This window comes from Hemitrygon akajei, chromosome 22 (genome assembly GCF_048418815.1).
Source record: "Hemitrygon akajei chromosome 22, sHemAka1.3, whole genome shotgun sequence".
NCBI lineage: Eukaryota > Metazoa > Chordata > Chondrichthyes > Myliobatiformes > Dasyatidae > Hemitrygon > Hemitrygon akajei.
Window position 1 is genome coordinate 41986438 of NC_133145.1, and position 26596 is coordinate 42013033.

At 39.5% G+C, this 26596-nt stretch overlaps 1 protein-coding gene across 1 annotated transcript in view; it reads right to left on the bottom strand.

Moving 5' to 3' along the window:
* Positions 1–26596, bottom strand: part of abca5 (ATP-binding cassette, sub-family A (ABC1), member 5) — a 102743-nt gene that overhangs the window by 46194 nt on the left and 29953 nt on the right. Inside the window, exons 7-11 of the mRNA XM_073026103.1 lie at positions 26206–26394; positions 23080–23227; positions 17253–17424; positions 10456–10514; positions 9007–9117 (exon numbers count right to left, since the gene is read on the bottom strand). Of these exons, the coding sequence (XP_072882204.1) occupies positions 9007–9117; positions 10456–10514; positions 17253–17424; positions 23080–23227; positions 26206–26394 (679 nt within the window). The remainder of the gene's footprint in view (positions 1–9006; positions 9118–10455; positions 10515–17252; positions 17425–23079; positions 23228–26205; positions 26395–26596) is intronic.

Genomic DNA, 26596 nt, shown 5'->3' on the forward strand with positions numbered 1-26596 from the left:
AGTTGGACATACAGTGGCTTTAACCGTGGACCACATACAACCAAACATATTTGTGTAATTATGTTTCAAAAACAAATTCAACTTATGAAAAGGTAGCGGATTCAAACACTGAAGACAATTTTAACAATGAGGTTCAGGCTGGTACTTGCATTAGTTTAAGGCAGCCTTTCTCAACCTTTTTGCCCTGGAGGAACACTTGAAATAATTTTCAGGTCTCAAGGAACCCTGCATAAAAATTTTTGTATCTAGAGCTCATGGTACATTACCATGATCAGTATGTTGTAGATATAATCCAAAAATAATTGTCAATGCTCTTTTGAATTGAGAATGAATGATTAGCCAAACTCTCTTGAAAAAAAAGATAGTCAAGCTCAGCTTACCTATCTTAAAATTACTTTTTTTTCCTCTTCCATAAATAAAACCCATAAGGCAACCATAATAAGTTTCTCAATTCTGGGTCGAACTTGAGATAAGCGCACACAGATTTCAACTTCAACTGAAATTAGACGATTTCTATCATTGCTCTTGTTGCTTGTTAAACAAAAAAAAGCTTGCTCACACATTTAAGAAGCTGAAAACTGCAGCAAAATGTTCATTGGTTTTCTATGAATGGCAGGATACTTTTTTTTTCAAAAAATACACTTTGTCCAGGGAAGGTCAATAAATCTCATCTTGAGTGCATGATCAGAATGCAGCTCACAAAGTTCTTCCGCTTCTCTCTAAATTAAGTTCTCAGGTTGAGCAGAAGATTCAGAGAAAGTGTCCCTCACCCAGTCATACACTTGTATTGAAAGGGAAGACAAATACTGTTCAATTTCATTCTGCAGTTCTTCCAGGTGATATTCAATAAAACTCGATTCTTTCTGATATCTTCAAGCCCAAGCTGCAGTGGAAACATTTCAAGATTTCCTTTTGTAGCATTATTTTTCCAAAGATGCAGCTTTCTTTTAAATCCAAGAATTTTGTCACTTGAAGTCAAAACATTTCCTCCAAGCCCTTGCACAGACTTGTTCAACTGGTTTATGGTGAAAAATATCTGCAGCCATTCTTCATCTTCAATGCACTTAGCAAAATCTGGCCTACTATTTTCTTCAAAAGTACTCCTGCAATTCATCTTTCAGCTCAAACACACTACTGAAAACCTTTCCTCCTCTAAGCCACCGATTGTCTATACGTAGCAGGAGATCGGTGTGCTCTTTGTCAAAGTTTTCACACAGTTTTTTTTAAACAATCTCAAGTGAAATGATCTTAAAGCTACTTGACTGTGACTTTATCTGCTTGTTTTGTGATTCTAATAGTTGTTTAAAATAATCAGCACTTTTGCGTGTCATATGGCTGTGATTTGTAGTTAACTTTCTTTTCAATTTTGCCGGAGCCATTGCTACATTTGTACGTTGTTTACCACAGATTAGGCACAATGGAATAGGACAAATTGGATCACCAGTCCATGTAAAACCCACTGATAAGTAGCTTTCATTTTAAAGATACAGTACTGGCTGATTACTTTAGTCCTTCCCCCTGCTTTTGTCTCCAGGACCCAGAAGTGGCTGATGGACTTCTAGGAGGCATTGGATCTCTGCTACGGTCCTGTGTTTTCCGATCACAAAGGGCAGTCAGTCATTGGTGTGTGTGCGCACCCAGCTGGCAGCTCCCCTCAGGACACTGCAGAGATACCTGCATAGTGGCCACCCTTCAAGATGGCATGCGCTGCCAATGCACTTTCTCCACAGGACGCACTGCCTGCAGGAGGGCACGTGCCTTCCAGCAGACAGCATCAGCTGCTCCACTTTGAGGAAACTGCTTCACTTTTATTGAGAGCTGTTGAGAGTATGGAGTCTAGTCTCATCCAGACAAGGTGCCCCTGTGCCAGTGGGGGATGATGCTCTGGCTGTGAGGGGGACTGGTCCTCATCCTATCATGGTGAGTGTCAAGGGGATTTAGGAATGTGGAGAGGTTCCGGCTGCACCACCAGATGATAGGCCGGAAGTGCTTGTCAGTCCCAGGCGTCGGGATAGCATGCGGGAGAGGATCTCACCCAATATAAGCCGTCTTGTGGGGATGGCCATCGTGACGTTCCTAAGCATTTCTTATACTGGCTGCTCGTGCACACCTTTCACTTCCTTGCCTTCATCTGCTGAACAGACTCGCCTTGGCAATCTGTTTTACCATCTGGCAGCAGAGTAAGTCCCCAGGAAAGACCCCTGTACACTGGGGGCCTGGAGTGGAAGGTGTTGTATAGGGCAGTACCGTGCAACAGGTTTTTAATTATACAGGCACCCAGTTCAGAGGAAGAAGCAGGTTGCAAGGATAATCTACTGGTGGCTTTGATCCTGGGCCTGACCAAGCTGGCCATTCACAGATCTAGGCAATGGAAAGTTGAGGGCTCTGGCAGGACCAATTGCCTGCTCCTCTTCTGAGGATATGTTCATGCCCAGTTGTTCTTGGAGAGGGAGCATGAGGTCACAATGGGTACAGTGGGGGATTTCCAGGAGCGGTGGGACCCCCAGGGAATTGACTATTTTATAGACAGTAATAATCATATTTTAATTTTAATTAGACATTGTGCTCTTGTTGGTTAATATCTAATCAATATCTATTCAGACCCTAGAGGAGTATATAAGCCAGCATTCTTCTTGATCAGAGCCTAAATGTCTGCAAAGGCCAGTGATCAACCAAATTTCCAAATTACTGCAAGCTATAAATAATCAAATAACTTGGAACATGCATGGTCATGCACTTTGGTAGTAGAAATAAATATGTGGAATATTTTCTAAATGGGTAGAAAATCCAGGAATCTGAGATGCAGAGGGACTTGGGAGTCCTTGTGCAGAACACCCTGAAGGTTAACTTGTAGTTTGAGTCGGTGGTGAGGAAGGCAAATGCCATGTTAGTATTCATTTCAAGAGGTCTAGAATACAAGAGCAAGGATGTGATGCTGAGGCTTTATAAGACACTGGTGAGGCCTCACCTTGAGTATTATGAACAATTTTGGGCCTCTCATCTTAGAAAAGATGTGCTGGCACTGGAGAGGGTCCAGAGAAGGTTCACAATAATGATTCCAGGAATGAAAGGGTTATCATATAAGGAACGTTTGATGGCTCTGGGCCTGTACTCGCTGGAATTCAGCAGGATTGGGGCGGGGGGGGGGGGGGGAAATCTCATTTAAACCTTTCAAGTGCTAAAAGGCCTAGACAGAGTAGATGTGGAAAGGATGTTTCCCATGGTGGGAGAATCTTGTCAAGAGGGCACAGCCTCAGGATGGAAGGGCACCCTTTCAAAACAGAGATGTAGAGAAATATCTTTAGTGACTTTGTGGAATTTGTTGCCACATGCAGCTGGGGAGGCCAGGTCATTGGGTGTATTTAAGGCAGATGTTGATAGGTTCTTGATTAGACATGACATGAAAGGTTACAGCGAGATGGCCAGGAACTGGGGTTGAGAAGGAGATTAATAAAAAAGGATCAGCCATGATTGAATGGTGGAGCAGACCCCATGGGCCAGATGGCCTAATTCTGCTCCTACGTCTTATGGTCTAACTTTCAGTCAAGCTTACAGACCATGGAAATATCTCAATAATAATAGCATTTGCGGGTAAATTGATGTATGGATTTAGGATGGATGAACGAGAGGCCATTTAACCAGGAAGTGCAGACAAAGTGCTTGAATATCTATCCAATTTACAATGACCTGAATAAGCTGGAACTAGAAATTTCTGAGCACTACCAGCACCGTCAAGGAGCATGAGGTGATCCATCTAAAAGTAGACTATTTTTAAAAAAATAGATTTCACAGTAATTGAAGACTAAATAGTAAACTATTCAATTACCTGCTTTTCTACCAGAAAGATGGGTTGTGAAAGTGGCTGTACATTGCAAACTTACTACAGCTTGGAGCTAATGAAGGTGGAAATCTTTCAATAAAACTACAAAGTGAAATTTAAAAGCTCTCATATTTGTGTCTAAATTTCTCAATGTTGACAAAAGTGGGTAGATTCTGGAGCTCCCAGACATAAAAAAAAAGAGCAGGAATAGGCCAGGAAGTACCTTTCTCATCATCTTTTACTCAAGACTAAAACTAAATGGAATTCAAACATCAATTTTCTCTGCTGCTTTATTTGAGTAGCCAGCCATGATTGTAGGGAAAAGATCAAAAGTGTTGGTGCAAACCTTCACAAATTAATCTATTTTTGACCTTGTTATTAAAATAATGCATTCCCAGCAGGCAATTGTTGAAAGCAAGAAAGATCACAGCAGCATCTCTAGATCCATCACACTGAGCACTGGCACCCCTCAGGGTTTTGTGCTCAGCCTGCTGCAGACACGTGATTGTTCTGCTAGATCCAGTTCAAACCGAATCATCAAGCTTGCTGATGACATAACAGTGGATGGCCTCAAAAACAACCACGAGAAGATGACATACAGAGAGAAGGTAGAACAGCTAGTAGAATGGTGGGAGCACAACAACTTGAGACACAATGTGGACAAGACAAAAGAGATGATTGTAGACCTTAGAAGGAGCAGTCAGACTGCTCCTCATTACACATAAATGACTCCTCCGTGGAGTTAAAAACACCAATTTTCTTTGAGTGCATGTAACAGATGATCTTACAGTTTACTCAACACCCCTTCTTTAGCTAAGAAAGCACAGCAGCATCTCCACTTCCTGAGGAAATTGAGGCAAGTGAGGCAGCCACCCCCCTCCCACTCTAACCAATTTTTACAGTAGCACCACTGTATCCTGACCAGCTGCATCACCATCTGCTATGGAAATGGCAAAGGCATCTGACCACAAGACTCTACAAAGGATTGCGAGGACTGCTAAGAGGATCATCAGTGTCACTCTTCCACCCATCTGATATATTCATTAGGAGCGCTGTGTACACAGAGCTCTTAGCATTGTCAATGATCCCTCCTATCTGTCCAACAATCTCTTTGACCCCCTACCATCAGGCAGGAGGCATCATACCATTAGGACAAACACTGTTAGGATATGAATCAGCTTCTTCCCCCAGGGCATGAGACTTGAACTCACTGCCACCACCCAGGTCTACATAAGACCATAAGAGAGAGGAGTAGAACTAGTCTTATCAATCCATCGAGTCTGCTTTCCCATTGCATTTTGGCCAATTTATTGTCTCTCTCAAACCCATTCTCTTGCCTTCTCCCCGTAACCTTTGATTCCCTGACTAACCAAGAACCTATCAGCCTCCACTTTAAATATACTCAAATGACCTGGCCTCCACAGCCATCTACAGCAATGAATTTCAGAGATTCACCATCCTCTGGCTAAGCAAATTCTTTTAAATGTTGGTTTTTAAAACCTTCCAAATCCTCACTAAATTTTGCTATTTTATATATCAGTACCCTGTATGCTGTCTTTGATTACCCTCGTCACCACAGTTGCCTCATCCACCTTAAAGAATACTTTTTCATTTTTGTGATGTATCTATCCCACAACTTCCAAATTGCCTTCAGAAATTCCAATCATTGTTGTTCTGCCATCACTCCTGCTAGCGTGCCATTCCAATTCACTTTGGTCAGCTCCTTTCTTATGCCTCTACAAGTCCTTTTACTCCATTGTAATAATGATACATCTGACTTTAGCTTCTCCTTCTCAAACCGCAGGATGAATTCTATCATATTATGATCACTGTCTCTTAAGGGGTTTTTTTCCACTTAAACTCCCTAATCATATCTAGTTCATTACACAACACCCAATCTAGAACTGCCTTCCCCTAATGGGCTCAAGCACAAGCTGCTCTAAAAAGCCACCTTGTACGCATTTTCGCTCTCTTTGGATCCAACAACAACCTAATTTTCCCCAAACTATCTGGACATTGAAATCTCCATAATTAACATAACAGTACCAATATTACATGTTTTTTTCTCCTTCCTGTGGAAATTTATATCTCACACCCTGGCAACTGTTCAAAGGCTTGTATACAACTCCATCAGGGTCTTATTACACTTGCAGTTTCTAACCTCTACCCGCAAAGATCCGATATCACTTGTTTTTCCTAAGGATTTGATTTCAGTTTTACTAATGGAGCCACTCCACCCGCCTCTACCAACCAGCCCGTCCTTTTGATACAAGGTATATCCTTGGATATTAAGTTCCCAACTATGATCTTCTTTCAACCACAACTCAGTGATGCCCATAATGTCATACCTGCCAATCTCTAAGTGCACTGCAAGATCATCTATCTTACCCCGTATACTGTGTGCGTTCAAAAACTACACCTTCAGTCTTGAATTAATTACCCTTTTGGATTTTGACCACGTTAGCCTTCACCTCAACCTACTGACCGCAATTTTGCCCTATCATCTGCCTGTCTTTCTGCACAGTCACACCACACATTCCATTGACTTGTATACCAACTGCCCCATTCTCAGCCCTATCATTCAGGATCCCTTCCCCATACCAACTTAATTTAAACTCTTGCCAACTGCTCTAGCAAACTGACTACAAGGACACTGATTCCCCTCGGGTTCAGATGTAACCTGTCCTTTTAGTACAGGTAGTACCTTCCTCAGAAGGGATCCTATGATGTAGAAATCTGAAATCCTTCCTCCTGCACCACTTCCTCAGTCACTTGTTCATCTGTACTATCATGCTATTTCTGTCCTTACAAGTATGCGGTACTGGGAGTAATCTAGATTACAACCTTGAAGGTCCTGCTCTTCAGCCTCTTCCCTAATTCCCCGTACTCACTGTTAAGAACTTCTTCACCCTTCCTACCTACGTCATTGGTGCCACTGTATACTATGACTTCTGGCTGCTCACCCTCCGTCTTGAGAATCTGAACATCCAGGACCCTAGTACTTGGGAAGCAAAACACCATCCTGGCTTCTCTTTCATAGCCACAGAATCTCCTATCAATCCCATAACTATCATCACATTTGAAGCACCAGATGCAAATACTGTTTACTTTTTGACTTTTGTCATAAATGGACAATATTTGGTTGATTTATTTGTGGCAATATTATCTTATGTGTTGTGACAGAGTTATATGTACTGTGTTGTGCACTTTGGTCTGGAGGAACATTGTTTCGTTTGGTGGTATACATGTATATGGTTGAATTACAATAAACTTAAACTTGAATTCAGTATCTCTGCCCCACCGCCCCCCACTAACTCATAAGTAGAGACCAATTGCTGCGATCTTATTATCACACATCTCCAATCAAGTTACACATTACAGAATAGAGATGATAGCTGGGGCCTTCCTGAATAATGCACTGGCACAATTAAATCACTTCTCATATTTTACTTTAAAAAGTTTGTGAGATTAATTACATTAAAAAACAAACTGATGTTCAGAACGTCAAACTAAACTTGATTTAGTTAATGAGTATTTAAATTTAAAATTATACTCTTATGGTGAATCTTACTGGAGCATTTTGAGACTGAATTCATTTACATAAAACCTTACCAGGATTTAACTCCTGCTCAGACACGTAAAATACAAGATTTGCTGCAGGTTCCAGCTAATTAATTTAAAATAGGATTTTAGGCAAGATGCCAAGTTGCCAGTGATGGTAGTTGATTTTTTTTAAAAACAGCACTTTATAGTTGTACCCTGTTTTTTCAAGGTCTTTGAATTCACATAGTTTGGCAAGAACAGATAGTTCACCAGTAATGGACCCGCACATTACCTAGTGACAAACTACATAAAAAAATGAAGTCCCTCCATGATTTCCTTGCTTTTTAACCACCTTCTAAACTTGCCCTGCCACCTCTAGCACATGATGCATATATTCCACTGAATTTCCTCCTCCTTTAAATTGTAATGTTTTGCTTTTTTTTAAAAATAAAAAGTATACTTTTGTGCTATGTTTCTCTCTATAGCTCCTTTTAAGGCCTTTACTAACTTTTTCACAATTCACTACAGTTCCAAGTTTGCACACAAATTTGGAAACTGCTTCTGTATGTTAACACTATTTATATATATATGAAACTGCAGATTTGCATGCATAATGTTCTGATCTAAAGAAAACAAGAGAATACATGACTGTCCTGTGGGGACGTGGCTTATTCTGATTCTCAAAAGTTGCTTCCGTTGTGATTGGCTAGTTTAGAAGCTGCCGTTGCTTTCCCCATTGGATAGATGCCTGGTGTACAGTTTCAAATATCCTGAGTATATAAAATAGCACATGGACGGGACTTGCTCTTCTTCCTTTGTTTAAGGCAAGGATGTACATAACGATTAGGAGGTATACTCAATGTGCACTTTTAACTAAGTACATTTGTTGAATATTCAGCTTTGTAATGTATGTAGCTTGGGGAACATGAAAATTTGGTCAAATTTTTACTATCTGTAAATAAATGATTAATATACCTATACACAGAGATTGCTTTCTGTATCACTTGCCAGACCCATGAACCTGATTCAACATAACAGTGACATAGTCAGACACTTTGCAATGTTCATGCCTACTACTTCCTTCAAAACCTCGGTAATGGAAACAACTTTAGTTCCACATAGACACCTTAAACTTTATTTTGCAACCCCCAATAGCCAGAATGTTTTCTTCTTTTAATTTTATATTATTTGGTTTTTAAATGGTGAGTAGAGCTCTTGCCCATTTGGTATACAGTATAACCATTACATTAAGTTATTTTATTCACTAATCCCATCTTCAATTTTGTTATTTTACCCACAATAACTTCCCAACTCTCAGTGAATATTCTGTGTTGCATTGCATAACCATAATGAGTCTACCTTTTATGATTGTGCTCAGACTTCCATTCATTCACTTAAGCTATTAACTAAGCCCTTTTATTATTAATGACTACAATCTAATATGGCTTGTTTGCTTTTTGGAGTTCAACAAGCATACCTGCAGTTCAAGTCACAAGCTGTGTCCTTGTCCCTTAGCATTTTCCACCCTATCAGTATTTCTAGAATAACCATACTGCTTTCATTAACTTTCATATACGTATAGACACATATGCTGTTACATTAATTCTAATGTTGTCCTTTGTAGAGCACAAATCCAGTCTTACCATTTGATAGAGGACATAATCCTGAGAGAATATTAATTAATGTTGTCTTTCCAGTTCCACTGTGGCCTAATAGTGCGGTAATCTGATCTTGATAAATATCGAACGACAAACCTGAAGATAAAATGTGTAATACAGGTAATACAGACAAGTCATTAACTTGACATGAATGATTTTTCTTTGATATCTTAAAAGGAAAATCCACATTCATTTTTTTATGACTATTAATCAGTCACCAGCCATGAAACAAGGAAAGCTCTAGTCCATTGCCCTAAATATTGCTTCACGCCACCTTCACTGCATTATGACTGCAATGTGTCAAACACAAATATGCCACAGTTGCACAACTAGGCTATGCTAACACACCACTTGAACCAATTACTTCCATGATCAAGAAAGAACAGGCAACAGGCACATGGAAACACCATCACATTGTTTCCCTCCAAATCACCTCCAAAACATCCAGATATGGAAATACATAATCATTCCTTAATCATCACAGTGTTCAAATGCTGTAGCTCCCCATCCAGCACTTTGCAACTCCTTCAGCAGAAGGATTGCAGCTGTTCATGCAGGCAGCTCACTACCACTTCTCAAAGGCCATATAGAGTTGGGCAATAAATGCAATGAATTTTCAGTGAAACCTACATTCTAAAGAACCCTGAAATAAGACAACTAAGCACATAATCATAACATTGATATCATAAAATCATACATCATAAAGGAAGACCTATGAGCTTAACTTGCCTGATCCTGCCATTTGCAAGATCTACACTTTCATTCACCTGTTCTTTCATTATAGCTTTCATTTTAAAATAAATTCACATACTTCTTTTTAGGCGTTGTACTTTGGATCATAATGTGTTAAAAAAAATCCCTTCCCAATGCTGGTATTTCATGCCAATAACTGAGAAAAGCCTTGGCACAGGGATATTCACCATGGACTCTGGCTTAGATGAATGTAAGCCAGTATTGTGGCAGCATTACTGCAGCCTAGGCCGATTCATCTACTACTTCCACACTGATACACAAAAAATCAAGTATTAGTATGGACAATATGAACACTGCAAGAGAAAACCTCTTTCATATGTAAAGTTAAATGCATATCCTTCAAATTTGCCTGACTGGAGGAATTAAAAGTTTTACAAAATAATCTTGAAATAGCATAAATATTGTGAACCATGCCCCTAGAGGTATGGGAACAGTTGTTAATCACATCCACTCACAAAATGTAAAGTAAAATTTAGAATGAAGCCAACCAGAGTGCCAATGATAATTGTAACAAATAAATTCTTCACATTAAATATATTTGCATATGGAAAGGCTTGTCAAAAACAAAACATACCACCTGATATAATCTTCATCTCTCAACTAAATTAACATGCAGTGCACTGAATCAACAACGTAATCGTGAAATAATATGTAAAGAATAGAGCCAACAGAAGTACAGACCTTTCAGAGCTTCCACCTTCTTCTCCTTTCCTTTAAATAACTTGTAAACATCACTTAACCTGAAAAGTACCACATACTATCATCAGAATTGCTCTCATTGCTGCATGTCATTTTCTTATTCAAAGTTCAAAGTAAATTGATTATCTAAGTATATACATGTCACTATATTCTGTTGTGGCAGTTAACTGTGGTATTCCTATGCCACTCAGTCACTCCCACTTGGAAGGAGTTCAAATCTTGTACAAGCAGCGTTATCAATAAAGTTCAGTTGAATATCCTGCATGGTGCTGTACTGTGTGTGCTCTGCAGTATTCCTCAAGAATGAACACATCACATACAACTCTGAGATTAAGTTTCTTGCGGGCATTTATGATAAATACAAAGAAACACAATAAAATCAATGAGAAAAAAACCACAAGACAAACAACCAATCTGCAAAGGACAAACTATGCAAATACAAAAAGAAAAAAATAATAATAAATAAATAAGCAATAGATATTCAAGAATATGAGATCCTTGAAAGTGAGTCCAGAGGCTATAGAAACAGTTCAGTGTTGGGATGAGTGTGTGAAGTCATCTCCTCTAGCCTAAAGCCTGATAGTTGAGGGGTAATAACTGTTCCTGAACCTGCTGGTGTTGGTCCTAAGGCTCCTGTAACTCCTTCTTGGTGGCAACAGTGAGAAGAGAGCATGGCCTGGATGGTGAGGGTTCTTGATGATGGATGCTGCTTCCCTGCGACAGCATTCCTTGCAGATGTTTAAAGGTGGGGTAGGCTTTATCTGTGATGGAGTGGGTAGTATCTGTTACTTTTTGTAGACTTTTCTGTTCAAGGGCATTGCCATTTCCATACCAGGCTGTGATGTAACCAGTACATTATGCATTGCTTGGCCATTAAGAGCCATTTTAGCTCTGTTTTAGGTTTGTCTCCAAATGCAAGAATTTATGTTACTAATACGATGGGTTCTGCTCTATTGAACAATATGTAAAATAATTACAGATTACAATAAGGATTACAATTACAAATAAGAATTGCCAAGCCTGTAGGTTCCTGTTAAAAAGAATTATACTGAACAGTGACTGAGATTATCTGATTTACATAAAGGTTGCATACAACATACAAGGCGGACGCCATGGAGGGATTGTCTACGGAGTCTCTGTGGGTGGAGGTTAGGAACAGGAAGGGGTCAGTAGCTTTATTGGGTGTTTTTTTTTAAATAGGCCACCCAATAGTAACAGGGATATTGAGGAGCAGATAGGGAAACAGATCCTGGAAAGGTGTAATAATAAGAGTTGTCATGATGGGAGATTTTAATTTCCCAAATATCAGCTGGCATCTCCCTACAGCAAGGGGTTTAGATGGGGTGAAGTTTGTTAGGTGTATTCAGGAAGGTTTCTTGACACAATATGTAGATAAGCCTACAAAAGGAGAGGCTGTACTTGATTTGGTATTGGGAAACAAACCTGGTCAGGTGTCAGATCTCCCAGTGGGAGAGCATTTTGGAGATAGAGATCATGATTCTGTCTCCTTTACAATAGCATTGGAGAGAGACAGGAACAATCAAGTTAGAAAAGTGTTTAATTGGAGTACGGGGAATTATGAAGCTATCAGACAGGAAATTGGAGGCTTAAGTGGAAACAGATGTTGTCATGCAAAAGTACGGAAGAAATGTGGCAAATATTCAGGGGATATTTGTGTAGAGCTCTGTATAGGTACATTCCAATGAGACAGGGAAGTTATGGTAGGGTACGGGAACCGTGGTGTACAAAGGCTGTAAAAAATCTATTCAAGAAGAAAAGCTTACAAAAGGTTCAGAGAGCTAGGTAATGTTAGAGATTTAGAAGATTATAAGGCTAATAGGAAGGAGCTTAAGCAGGAAATTAGGAGAGCAGAAATTGGGAACCGATGTTCTTAGGGGAATGTACAGCAGAACTGTAGTAAATGTTCAGGAGATAATTTCGTAGCATTCTGCATAGGTACGGTCCAATGAGACAGGGAAAGAATGGTGTAACGTACAGGAACTGTGGTGTACAAAGGCTGCTGAAAATCTAGTCAAGAAGAAAAGCTTATGAAAGGTTCAGAAAACTAGGTAATCATAGAGATCTAGAAGATTCTCTAGAAGAGCCAGAAGGGGCTATGAGAAGGTCTTGGCGGGCAAGATTAAGGAAAACCCCAAAGCATTCTACAAGTACGTGAAGAGCAAGAGGATAAGCCATGAAAGAATAGGACCTATTATGTGTGACAGTGGAAAAGTGTGTATGGAACCGGAGGAAATAGCAGAAGTACTTAATGAATACTTTACTTCAGTATTCACTATGGAAAAGGATCTTAGTGATTGCAGTGACAACTTTCAGCAGACTGAACAGCAACTGTAGATATTAAGAAAGAGGATGTGCCGGAGTTTTGCAAAGCATCAAGTTGGATAAGTCGCCAGGACCGGATGAGACGTACCCTAGGCTACTGTGGGAGGCGAGGGAGTAAATTGCTGAGCCTCTGGCAATGATCTTTGCATCATCAGTGGGGACGGGAGAGGTTCCGGAGGATTGGAGGGTTGCGAATGTTGTTCCTTTATTCAAGAAAGGGAGTAGAGATAGCCCAGGAAATTATAGACCAGTGAGTCTTACTTCAGTGGTTCATAAGTTGATGGAGAAGATCCTGAGAGGCAGGATTTATGAACATTTAGAGAGGTATAATACGATTAGGAATAGTCAGCATGGCTTTCTCAAGGGCAGGTCATGCCTTACAAGCCTGATTGAATTTTTTGAGGATGTGACTAAACACATTGATGAAGGAAGAGCAGTAGATGTAGTGTATATGGATTTCAGCAAGGCTTTTGATAAGGTACCCCATGCAAGGCTTATTGAGAAAGTAAAGAGGCATGGGATCCAAGGGAACACTGCTTTGTGGATCCAGAACTGGCTGGCCCACAGAAGGCAAAGAGTGGTCATAGGCAGATCATATTCTGCATGGAGGTTGGTCACTAGTGGGATGCCTCAGGGATCTGTTCTGGGACCCTTACTCTTCGTGATTTTTTATAAATGACCTGGATGAAGAAGTGGAGGGATGGGTTATTAAGTTTGCTGATGACACAAAGGTTGGAGGTGTTGAAGATAGTATGGAGGACTCTCTAAACAGTTATTTATTAGATAATGGATAGTGTGGCGGGCTCTCAGAGGACATTGATAGGATGCAAATCGGGGCTGAGAAGTGGCAGATGGAGTTCAACCCAGATAAGTCTGAAGTGGTTCATTTTGGTAGGTCAAATATGATGGCAGAATATAGTATTAATGGTAAAACTCTTGACAGTGTGGAGGATCAGAGGGATCTTGGGGTCCTAGTCCATAGGACGCTCAAAGCATCTGCGCAGGTTGACTTTGTGGGTTAAGAAGGCGTATGGTCTATTGGCCTTCATCAATTGTGGAATTGAATTTAGGAGCCAAGAAGTAATGTTGCAGCTATATAGGACCCTGGTCAGAACCCACTTGGAGTACTGTGCTCAGGTCTAGTCGTCTCACTACAGGAAGGATGTGGAAGCCATAGTGAACTCGGCCTTTTTTCCTTGGAGCGACGGAGGATGAGATGTGACCTGATAGAGGTGTACAAGTTGATGAGAGGCATTGATCGTGTGGATAGTCAGAGGCTTTTTCCCCAGGGCTGAAATGGTTGCCACAAGAGGACACAGGTTTCAGGTGCTGGGGAGTAGGTACAGAGGAGATGTAAGGGGTAAATTTTTTTACTCGGAGAGTGGCGAGTGCATGGAATAGGCTGCCGGCAATGGTGGAGGAGGCGGATACGATAGGGTATTTTAAGAGACTTTTCGATAGGTACATGGAGTTTAGCAAAACAGAGGGCTATAGGTAAGCCTAGTAATTTCTAAGGTAGGGACATGTTCAACACAACTTTGGGGGCCGAAGGGCCTGTATTGTGCTGTAGGTTTTCTATGTTTCTATGTAACAATTTGAGCAGTCCTTCCAATCATTTCTAGCAAAGGTATTCCACTGGAAATAAGCACATTATTTAAATAAGATATATAAAAAAGATAGTTTTATTCAAGTACAGGCTCTATCTTTTTTATCTTATATGATTCTATCTTTAAAGTTTTTTTTAATGAAGCTAAAACAGTCTTGTTTATGTGTCTGAGCAACTGCCAATCAATTAAATGAATAATATTTAAAAACACAACCATTGTGGTATAGATGTCCCATTTAAGTGTAGATACTGCATAGCAGCCTTCTCCTGCCCTTTCTCACCTGACCCCAACTTTATCGTTTCTCCCTGTCGTCATAAATCTATTCATCTCAACTGCTCAGCTCAACTACTTGTTGACTAATGGAGGTTTACTAAAACTGAAGAATTAAAATAGAAACTATTCCCATCTTCAAGATGCAAGCCATATTTGAATGGACTTATTTGATTTACTATCTAGCCAGGGTGCTGGATAGTGGATTGTCTTTGAAATTAATATTTAAGTTCTTAATTCAGAGGCATGTAGACTAAGAAATACAGTAGAAATTAAAATTTCTTCTTTGGCAGTTCTTTTTTTGGAATCTGGGCAATCCCTTTGAAGTCAGACATCATCAGATAGAATTTTCAGGTGGTGACATACCTGCTTCCCTTATCCTTCTTTGGCACATAAATCATGGTTTGAGATATCATGTCAAGCATCCTCGGCAAGTAACTGCAAATCATTTTCTGGATGCCAGAAACTGTAGCCACTGCATGACAGAGATGGAGATAACAAACGTACAACCTCGTGCTGATCAGTCAGGTTGATTGATTCTGGATGATAATGTGTCTGGAGAGCTGTTTGAGCTACACTCATCCAGACAAGTGGGAAGCATCATGCATCAGATTTTTGCCTTGTAGATGATGGAAAAGCTTTCCTGTTGCAGTTGACTCGCCAATAGTAATGTCTTATAAATAATTATAGACTGGTTCATTTGGAGATAACCATTACCTGGCACTTGCGTGGTGTGACTATTTTTTTGGCCTTTTCTCAGCCTAGAACAGATTGCTGTCCAGGTCTTACAGGCACAGATTGCTACATTTACTATGGTGTTGCAATTGGAAAGGAACATCGTGCAGTCATCGGCAAGCATCCCCATTTCATTTATCATCCGTGACGCAGCTGAACATAGCTGGGCTTAGAACACTGCTCAGAGGAACTCCTGTAGTGAAATACTGTGGTTGAATGATAGATCTCTTGCAGTAACGACCATCTTCTTTTGTATCTCCAACTTCTGAGCTCTGTTTTATTTTGGCTCCTTGAAGCCACATTCAGTCAAATGTGGCTTTGACATATAGGGCAATCATTCTCATCTCACCTCAGGATTTCGGATCTTTGATATAATTACGGTCCAAGGGTGTGACGATAAAAAGAACCAAGCAGTCCTGGTAAAACTCACACTGGATATCAGTAGGCAAGTTATTGTCGAGAAAGTGCTGTTTGACAGCATTTTGGTAAAACTATCAACCTGCTGATAATTAAGGCTGTTGGGTTCCAATTAGTCAGATTGGTTTGTGCTGCTTTTTGTGATCAAGACATACTGTACGTGACAATTTTCCACATTACTGAGTATATACAAGCGTTGCAACTGCAGTGAAATAGCTGAGGCAAAATTAGTTCAGGAGCCTAACTCTGTATTGCCAGGATGCTGCCTGGGCCACAGTAAGAATTTTCCATCATTCAAACAATCACAATTGTTTAATCCAAGTCTTGTTTACAACTAATCCTGTTGGAATCGCATCCTAAAGTGGGCACTTGATTCCCTTGTTGGCTGAACCTTTGTATATTTTTAACTTCTCGGGGAACAAAAAGCTAATGTAAAACACTATTAGAATTGTTTTTTAAAAATACATTTCCATGTCCACCAGAGACCATGAAGAGCTGTGTGCTTCCCAGAGTCCAATCTGAATCCGGAATGACAATGTGAAAGAAATCAGAAGGAATTTCCTTTCACAAACAAAAGAAAATCTGCAGATGCTGGAAATCAAGGTAAAACACACAAAATGCTAGAGGAACTCAGCAGGACAGGCAGCATCTATAGAAAAGAGTAAATAATCGACATTTCAGGCCGAGACCCTTCATCAGGACTGGAAAAACAAGTCAGAGTAAGATGGGGGGGGGGGGGGGGGGGAGAAGAGACGATAAAGAAGTACAAGGTAATACGTGATAGGTAAGGTGACACCGCGTTGAGGCCACACAGGTTGGAGGAGCAACACCTTATATTTCATCTCAGTAGCCTTCAACCTGATGGCATGAAAATCTATTTCTTGAACTTCTGGTAATGCCCCTACCACCTCTCCTTCACTATTTCCCTATTCCTATTTCCCTCTCTCATCTTATCTCCTTACCTGCCCATCACCTTCCTCTGGTGCTCCTCTTGTTCCCTTTCTTCCATAGTCTTCTATGCTCTATCAGGTTCCCCCTTCTCCAGCCCTTTCTCTCTTTCACCAATCGACTTCCCAGCTCTTTACTTCATCCCTCCCCCTCCCAATTTTGCTTATCACCCCTCCTCCACCCTCTTACTCCTTAACTCATTTTCCAGTCCTGATAAAGGGTCTCAGCCCGAAATGTCGACTGCTTACTCTTTTCCATAATTCTGCCTGGCTGCTGAGTTCCTCCAATATTTTGTATGTGTTACCAGAAATTTAATTTGATTATTATACAGTATAGAATCAGCTTTGTTAGTGCACATTAGTACACAGCTCAACAGCATTGCAAGCTTAGTGCTAGAAACTACAGACAAATTTCTAGTTTTTGCCAACTCTCCATTCATTGCTGAATTGCTATTCATACCTGATTGCTTCTTTTCCTTTAAATTCTGCAGGTATTGCTTCAACCACCTCATTAAATATAGATCCTTGGCCAAGTTCATTTTCACACTCAATTTGATCATAATGTTTCTTTTTACGGAACCAATAAGAAGGCTGAAGGAAATAAAAGAAAGGCTGATGTTGCCCAAATTCACCTAATAAAGGCAAAGCAAAGAGATTTTTAACGTTAATATTGGCAAAAGAATCAAACCAGAATACTCAATAAAAATATAAATACAAGTTAATCCATTTTGTGTAATAAAAACAATCTTGGGCAATAATTTAGTGAAAGCTACAGACTTTAAAATCCAATACTATTTACTGAAATAGAACTATACTCCATGGAAAAAAATAACTTAACAGTTTTCCCCACTACGTGAAAGGGGTGGAAGTCAGAAACAGGGAGGGGTCAATAACTCTACTGGGTGTTTTTTATAGACCATCCAATAGTAACAGGGACATCAAGGAGCAGAGAGGGAGACAAATTCTGGAAAGGTTTAATAATAATACAGTTATCATGGTGGGAGATTTTAATTTCCCAAATATTGATTGGTATCTCCCTAGAGTGAGAGGTTTAGATGGGGTGGAGCTTATTAGTTGTGTTCAGGAAGGTTTCTTGACACAATATGTAGATAAGCCTACAAGAGGAGAGGCTGTACTTGACCTGGTACTGGGAAATGAACCTGATTTGGTGTCACAGTTATCTCAGTGGGAGAGCATTTTGGAGATAGTGATCACAATTCTATCTCCTTTCCCATAGTATGGGAGAGTGATAAGAACAGACAAGTTAGGGAAATGTTTAATTGGAGTAAGGGAAAATATGAAGCTATCAGGCAGGAACTTGGAAGCAAAAATTTGGAACAGATGTTCTCAGGGAAATGTATGGCAGAAATATAGCAAGTGCTCAGTTCTGATTTTACTGTGTACTGTACCAGCAATTTATGGTCAAAAGGACAATAGACTTGACTTGACTACAGGATGGATGTGGAAACTATAGAAAGGGTGCAGAGGAGATTTACAAAGATGCTGCCCTGGATTGAGGAGCATGCCTTATGAGAATAGGTTGAGTGAACTTGGCCTTTTCGCTTGAAGTGACAGAGGCTGAGAGGTGACCTGACAGAGGAGTATAAGATGATGAGAGGCATTGACCATGTCAATAGTCAGAGGCTTTCTCCCCAGGGCTGAAATGGTTAAAATGAGAGGACACAGTTTTAAGGTGCTTGGAAGTAGGTACAGAGGAGGTGTTAGGGATAAGTTTTTTTTAATGCAGAGAATGCTGAGTGTGTGGAATGGGGTGCCAGTGATGGTGGTGGAGGCGGATACGATAGGGTCTTTTAAGAGATTCCTGGATAGGGACATGGAGCTTAGTAAAACAGAGGGCTATAGGTAACCCTAGGTAATTTCTAAAGTAAGTATATGTTTGGCACTGTATTGTGGGCCAAAGGGTCTGTATTGTGCTGAAGGTTTTTCTATGTTTCTATGTTTTTAAATAGTGTGAAGGAAAACAAGAGCACAAGAAAATAGGAGCATTGTGATCGCACCAATTCTTAATCAGTGAAAGCTTGATGTACATTATCATCAGATTATATATTTATTTTTCTCTGATATCAACTCCGCCATGAATGGTCTGAAGCCTGCTCCGAGAGAAGGAGGGCTGCGTGAGGGGCTTGCAACCCCTTGTTGTAAAAAAACAGTGCTATAGAAATGCTAACAAAAGCTCCAAGGTTCTCATCCTTGGGAAAGGAAGAATCTAAGAAGATGGGCTACAGCAAGGGACAATATGAAAGACTGATCCAAGACAGAGGACACTGGCAAGCTGCTGTTGGCAGCTTATGTCCCAGTAGAAATGATGGGCTTAACTCACTTTCTCTGATGTTGAGTATTGAACATTAACATCCAACAAAACTGTCTCTGTAATAGTTTTGTAGTTTTAAAATAGAATACAGAAGGCAATAAAAGATGAACAAGAACTGTCCAACAGTCATATGCCATATTATATTTCTGTAGTATTCAAATGACAGTAGACATTATCAAGTTTCTTTGACACAATGGAAATAATAGAAGTAACAACAGCTAGGCCCAATACATTTGAAAACAGTTATATGTTGAAACAGAGCTTTCCCAAAATATAAATTAAACACAAGGCTAAGGATATCAAGATAACAAAAAAACAATTCTGGTATCAGAACAATCACTTATTTTCAACATTAAGTTTGTTAGATTGTGATGTCAGAATGTGCATTAACTTTTAGAACAATTATCTGAGATATGTTTTAAGGAGGAATTGGTTCTGTTGTATAATTGATGAAATAAGCTAATAAGTGGATTTATATTTTAAATGGATGACAGTTATCAAATCAAATGCACTTGTAGAACATGAACAGAGAACAAATAAGGTTAAGTAACACAAAAGGCTATTTTTTGCATAAATACAGACATTTGAAAGTGTACGCTTGTGGGTCTGTGGGAAAATAAGCAGATTAATAGACAGATAGGAAAATGTAAACTCTCTCCCATGTCATGAAGTAATAATTCAGAGAAGACTGGACATCATAAGTATCACGGGAATTAATTCCATGACAGAGAGTAATCAGAATTGAGACTGTGCAGGGTCCTCTTGTTGACAACAAATATAACAGAGATTACCAAGGTCTCCTGGCAATGAATGTAGAAATGAAGACGCTGAGTCTGCTTTTGATAGCCTTTGTGCCAGTCAGCGACACTGAGAGCTACAAACTATGGCAGTAGGAGCAGAGCTCCAGACTGAGAGTCATATGGCAGAGCCTTTTGTAACATATTCCCGAAACCAATGGACCAAATCAAACAAGTTAAAGGAGGAGTCTTGAAAGTCAAATTTTAATGAAAGCATGTTTAAATATTTTCTGGTATTTTTTTCAACATGCAAGATCAGATCCTTAAAAAGCACCTGCATTTTCTTTCTAGCATCATTCACTTACAAACTAACTTTTAACCACTTGCACTCTTGACTGTGAGTTGATGTTAACCCCTTGCTATCTTGGCTGTAGGTTTAAAATCTTTGTAGAAATCTACAAAGTTTTCACAGGGAATTTAGAACTAACTATTAAATCACACACAAATTTATTTAGGAAACATGATCACAGTGGGGAATCCAAACTCAAAGATGTTTGACTATATAGGGCATGTGATTCAACATGTAATCTAAAAAGCTTTAAGGTTTCACATCTCATATCACCCTGAAGCTGGTATGGTAGAAAGTATGAACCCATCATTGAAGATCTCATTAGCTAAGCCATTCAGGAGACTAGCCAAACATAGACCAAGTTGGTCTCAGTAATTTTGATGAAGCTCAACAGAACCCCTAACCAAACAACCAGACTAAATCCTTATGAACTGCTGGCAAGATAAGAATGGGACTCCACTAGAAAAGCCAGAGTTAAGGCAAAAGGGAATGATTGCAGAATGGATAAATATCAACCAGCTAACTATTCAGGAATGCATGTACACTTATACAGATTCACGCAATCACACATGGGTGCATAGTGCAAAGGACTGGTTATGTGGGATTGGTCTTGCTGATCACAATCTCCACCCCATCCACAAAACGTGAGAACACACAGAGGAAACAACAGGGAGACCACTACCTCTGATATACCCTGCTGAGTCCCCATGTCTGGGATGGCATGAGAAGAGGGCCATCACTGATAGGATCCCAATAAACCATTGTCAACATTCAACGGGAGATAGGAAGGCTGCCTTATGTGATTTTAATGGAATCAAGGGTGTAGAGTGGAAGTCAGCAAATTAAATTTTGAGCCAGCTTGTGCTGCCTTTCATGACTATGGGCAAAACTGCTGTTTATTTATGGTGGGATTAGTTGTCGAGTTATACAGTCCAATTTTTGATTCAACCTATGATACTCCACAATAATTAGGGAAGCCCAAACAGCTCAAGTTTATATCACAGCAACAAGGGTGTTGTATGTGACTGATGAGGTAGTGAGGTATCAGCCAGAACACCTGACAATTTCAGGAAAAGATAACTGGACTGATTAATAAATGTTACAAATTTGATGACTGACGGTCACCAAGTTATACTGCAAGGGCCAAAAGAAGGGATTTTAGAAGAAGAAAAGCAAATATATTAGGACGGGTAGCATTCAGGATTCACTTGTTACATGAATAAAGACAGTGAAAGTACATGCTCACTGTTTTAGTTAATTTGCAGTCAGTCCTGGAAGGTCTGTAGGGAAATAAACAGAATGATAAATAAAGAGAGGCTAATATAAATTCTCTCCTAAAACCATGAAGAAAGAATAAGACATCCAGTGGAACACAACTAAAATTTTAAAAAATATGGTGGGAATTAATCCAGTGAGTAACCAGGACTGAGACTGTGCAGGATTCCCTTGTTTACAATAAAAGTAGTAGAGATTGCAAAGGCCTTCTTAAGAGGAATGTAAATATAGAGACAGTTAGTCTGGGTTTTTTTTGGTACAAGGCCCCAGTGATTTATCCATCTTTAAACTCTTCAAGACTGCTAACATTTCCTCTTTTCTAATGTTATTATGTTGATGCTGTTGAAGATTCTGAAGGCACAATCACATGCACTTGGAGAAGCAAGAACTGATTAGGAGTTGGCATGGTTTAGTGCAGGGGAAAATTGAGTTTTTTTGACGAGGCAGCCAAGAAAATTGATGAGGTCAGCACAGTAAATGAGATTGCTTGGACCACAGCAAGGTTTTTGACATAGTCTTATGTAGTGGCTTGGTTGAGAAGGTTAAGGCATAAACGATGCAAGCTGCGCTAGCAAACTGATTCCAAAAGTAGATTGGTGATAGGAAGCAAAAATAGCAGTGGAAGGGTATGTTTTCTGACAGGAAGTCTCCAACAGGTAGTGTATACTGCTTGGATTGGTGCTGGGATGTAAATCACTTGCCATGAGAATGTAGATAACCTAAGTAATAAATTTGCAGATGATATGAAACTTGGAGTTGAAGATAGCAAAAAAATTTGGGCATTGCTGTAACAGATAGAATTTAATACAGGCAAGTGAAAGATAATGAAGCAACAAACTATCTACTGCAGGAACTCAGCAGGTCAAGCAGCATCTGTGGGAGGAAAAGAATAGTCAACACTTCAGATCAAAATCCTGTATCAACAGATTGTTTGTTGCTGTACAGGTCTAGTATTTGCAGTGTTTTGCATCTCCAAGTAAAAGATAATGTAGTTTGGAATATCAATTTTTGGTAGGACATAATTCATTTATTCAACCTATACAAAAAGACCTTAAGGTACATAAAATGAGTAAGGTAGTGAAGAAGGCATTTTGCAGGTGTATCTTCACAAACTGAGGCATTGAGTTGGGATGCCATGCTGCAGCTGTACAAAGTTTTGGTTAAACTGTACTTAGTATGTTTAAATTTGGTCACCACACTGTAGGAAGGATGTGGAAGCAATAAACAATGCAGAGGAAATCTCCAAGTTGTTGCAGGCTTTAGTTTATAAGGAGCGATTGGACAAGCTAACTTTATTGTCATTAGGACACAAGAGGCTGAGTCTTTTGGAATTAATGCAGAAAACTATCCCAGTCGGCACAGACAAGTGGGCCAAAAGGACCTCTTTACATGCTGTATGATTTTAGAATTCAGAGTGTAGCATACTTCCATAAACAAAGATCCCCATTTGCCTTAAGTAATTATATTTCAACAACTGAATTATTCATATGTTAATCTGCTCTTAGCAACTTCCACAAACAATATCAGAAAATAAAATATCTGTTCAGATGCATTTTGAAGGTGCAAACAGTATCTCAAATATATTTTTACATACCTGGGAGGACTTGATCAAGATATACAGCAACGACCAAATATAGCAAACTGTCTAAGATTAGCATGATAAAAGGGATATACAAGGGGAATGGACTTGCTGACAGATTTGATAGTTGAGCACCATCGCCAAGAGCTTCAAGCAGAACAACCTGGCAAAAAAAAACAAAATATAATCCAGAGAAAAATAAATTTGCAACATTATTCATAGCTGGAGAACAAAAATATTTGCATCAGCATCAGTTTCTAATAAGTCATCAGGACAAATTAAGTAACAACCAATATTGCACTAATGCTACTGAATCGTCAGCTATATAAGCAGGAAATATTTGATGCATTCTGCCCAATTAGCTTCACTTTACTAATGAATGTCAGAAATAAAATAGGCAATATCTAAATGCCAACAAGTTAAGAATTTCTTTCTGGGATGGATCAGTCCTGAGAAGATGTTATACAGATACAGTATGTACTGTTGTGAAGAGTGAAAGGTGGTTATTGAAATATGCAAAATTCTCATGGGACTTAACTGTGTAGACCAGGAGTTGATGGTCCCTTGGGTGGGGTGTCCAGTACCAGGAGTCTAACTCTCAAATATAAGGGGACTGCCATACAAGTCAGAGACAGAAAGTGAGGTGGTGAATATTTGAAATTCCAAGAGGGCTGTAGGGGTTCTTTCACTGAATATAGATAAGAGAGAATTCAGTATGTATTCAGTTTTTGTTTTTATTTACAGTATTCACATTAAGAACTTAACAGTAATTAATTCTGTGCAATATGACAAGAGCTGAAAAAATGCTGCAGTGATGACATGCCTCCTTAAACCTGCTGCTGTCTTCATGACACAGATCCCACAGTTACCAAGAACGTTCCAGCATTTTCACCCAGGAATAGCAATTTGATTGAAAGTAGAATGGTGCCTGTGTATGATATGGAAGAGGATTTGAAAGTGATGTTCACAAGCCACTACAGCCTTTTGCCTAAGTGATAAGAGCTTGCAGATTTAAGATGGGGTGTTGAATAAGACTTGGCAGCAGTGCATTTTTTTAGATGCCACATATTGTGAACAGTATGCACAAGAAAGGAGTTGATGTAACAGATGGTGGATGCTCTGAAAAAGAATTGTATTGATTTGCATTGGATTTTTGTCAATGGTTATCCCAAAATGGTGATGACAAGGGACTTTGCAAAAGAAATATTATTAGATTTTGTAGTCACATTCTACCTTACTGGAGATGGTTGATACTGGTACATGTGTGTTGTGAATTTTCCTTGTTTTACCTGCATAGACTAATTCACCACCTAAGAGTTGTGGAAAGAATAAAGTACCATCAAATCATTAGAAAGCGATGCTCAATTGAAAACGACACCCATCTATGGTCTCTGAGATCCTTACTCACTGCTCTCTCGCTATGGTTTCTGTGATCCTCCCTCATTAGAAAATGATCCCACTTTTGGCATTATGATGAAGAAAAGGTAATTACCGTTTCAGCTGAAGATGACTGGACCAAGGGCATTGTTCTGAGCAACCCAAGACAACGACCTGGTACTTAAGCGTTTTAGATTCACTTGGCTAAATGCTATCAAAGGCAGTAATTCTCATCAAGCCTCCAGATTCTAAGCATTTTGTCCATGTTTGGATCAAGGCTGTAATGAAATCAGCATATGACTTTTCCAAGCTTAATCCAAATCAAGCATCAATGATTTGGTATCAGTGATTAGGTATCATAAAATATCACTTCAAGGCTCTTTGCTTATTCCTTATTTTGCTGAACATTGAGAATATACTGATGAAGTTTGAACTGGCTGCATCAGATTTTGTGCACATGACACAACCAGGTCAATTTTCCAGATTGTTAGATAAATGCAGTCAGATAGTTCCTAATATAAACTCTGAACTTCTAACTCATCTTATACCTAAACTCTTTGGTTACAAATACCTCTGCTACAAGAGTGAGAATGAGGCATTTACTACTGTTTACACTATCATTGTACACTTCCGTCAGATTTCCCCCAGAGTTTGCAGCTCCAAGGAAAATAAAACAGACTGCTCAGTCTTTCCTAATAAAAGCACTCTGTCCCAGATAATATCCTGGTGAATCTCTTCTGCATTCTCTTGAGTAATCACATCCTTTCTATACTGGGTTGATTAAAACTGTATACGGTATTTCAGATACAGCCTCACTAATGTTTTATAAAGCTGCACCATAACTTCCTTGTTTTTATATTCTATGTCCACTTAATAAGGCTAGTGCCACTTCCCTGGATCTTACAGACTTCTACGCCTTGGGCCCTATATGATTAACTGATCACCCAAACGTATCACTTAACATCGATTTCCCTCTGCCAAATTGCCAGCTGATCAATGTCATTCTGAAGCCCTAGACTATCATCCTCACCATCCACACCACTAAATTTTGCCTTGTCTACAAAGTATTGGGACTCTTGACTGGAGAAACACTTTTCTGCCTCATTAGGATTCAGTCATTTATTGACATCACATGACATGAATCAAATGAGTGTCAAACTGGTTGTGATGTCAGGAACCTCAGGTTCCAAGCATCAAAATATTTAGTACTTTGGGCTTACAAGTAAGATGTCAAGTACTTAGTACTTTGGGCTAAAATGGCTACAGGCATCAGCTATGACTTTTTTACAGATACTCTGGTCTCATTTGTCATACAGAATTGGGATGTTTATGAAGTTACCTCCTCTTCCCACACTACCATTGTTGACTGTATGTGATATGAACACCAAGCTTTTTGTAATCTGCCGTTTGTAGGATCATTTAGTTATATCTAACAACAATAATGCTTCCACTTGCTGAGCATGCATGTAATACTGTGTTGCCACTTCAAAAGACTGACACCTTTGGAGCTGTTCCTTGACATAATCGTGTTGCACCTCATTCAACTTCTGTGGTGTGTAGGAGATGAAGCACACAACTGAAATGCTGGTATAGCTGCAATATCATAATGCTGAGACCATTTTAACCAGTCAGCCTAATTTTTAATCTGACTTCTACTCAAGGCAAATGGAATAATGTAATGGCTAATGGGCAGAAGAAAGTAAAGAACAACAGATGCAGTATGTCACATACACCCAATTAAATTATTTCCTAGATTCTGAATACCTGTGAAATCCCAATGCCCAAGGCACTGGGGGAAAAGAAACAAAGCAGCCACACAGCAGATACTGGAAAATCTCTAATCAGCACAGTAAGAAGGCTAAATAATCCAAAACCCATCAGCAATAATGATCCAACCAAGCCGGCAATCTTCTGATTCTTAAAAAGTGGAGTCAGCAGAAACGAAAAAGGAATCTGTAGAACGAAACATATACATTTCAAAATGAAGTATCTCATATGCAACTTTCTCTATATAACATTGACTTTTAGCAACTTGCAGCTGCGAATGAAGAAACCCAGGGATCAACATTAATGCTATTTAATCTAACAAACCTATCCCTTTCAATGTACTTGTTGATAAATGATTAAACCATGTGCACTCCTGGGCTTAGATGGA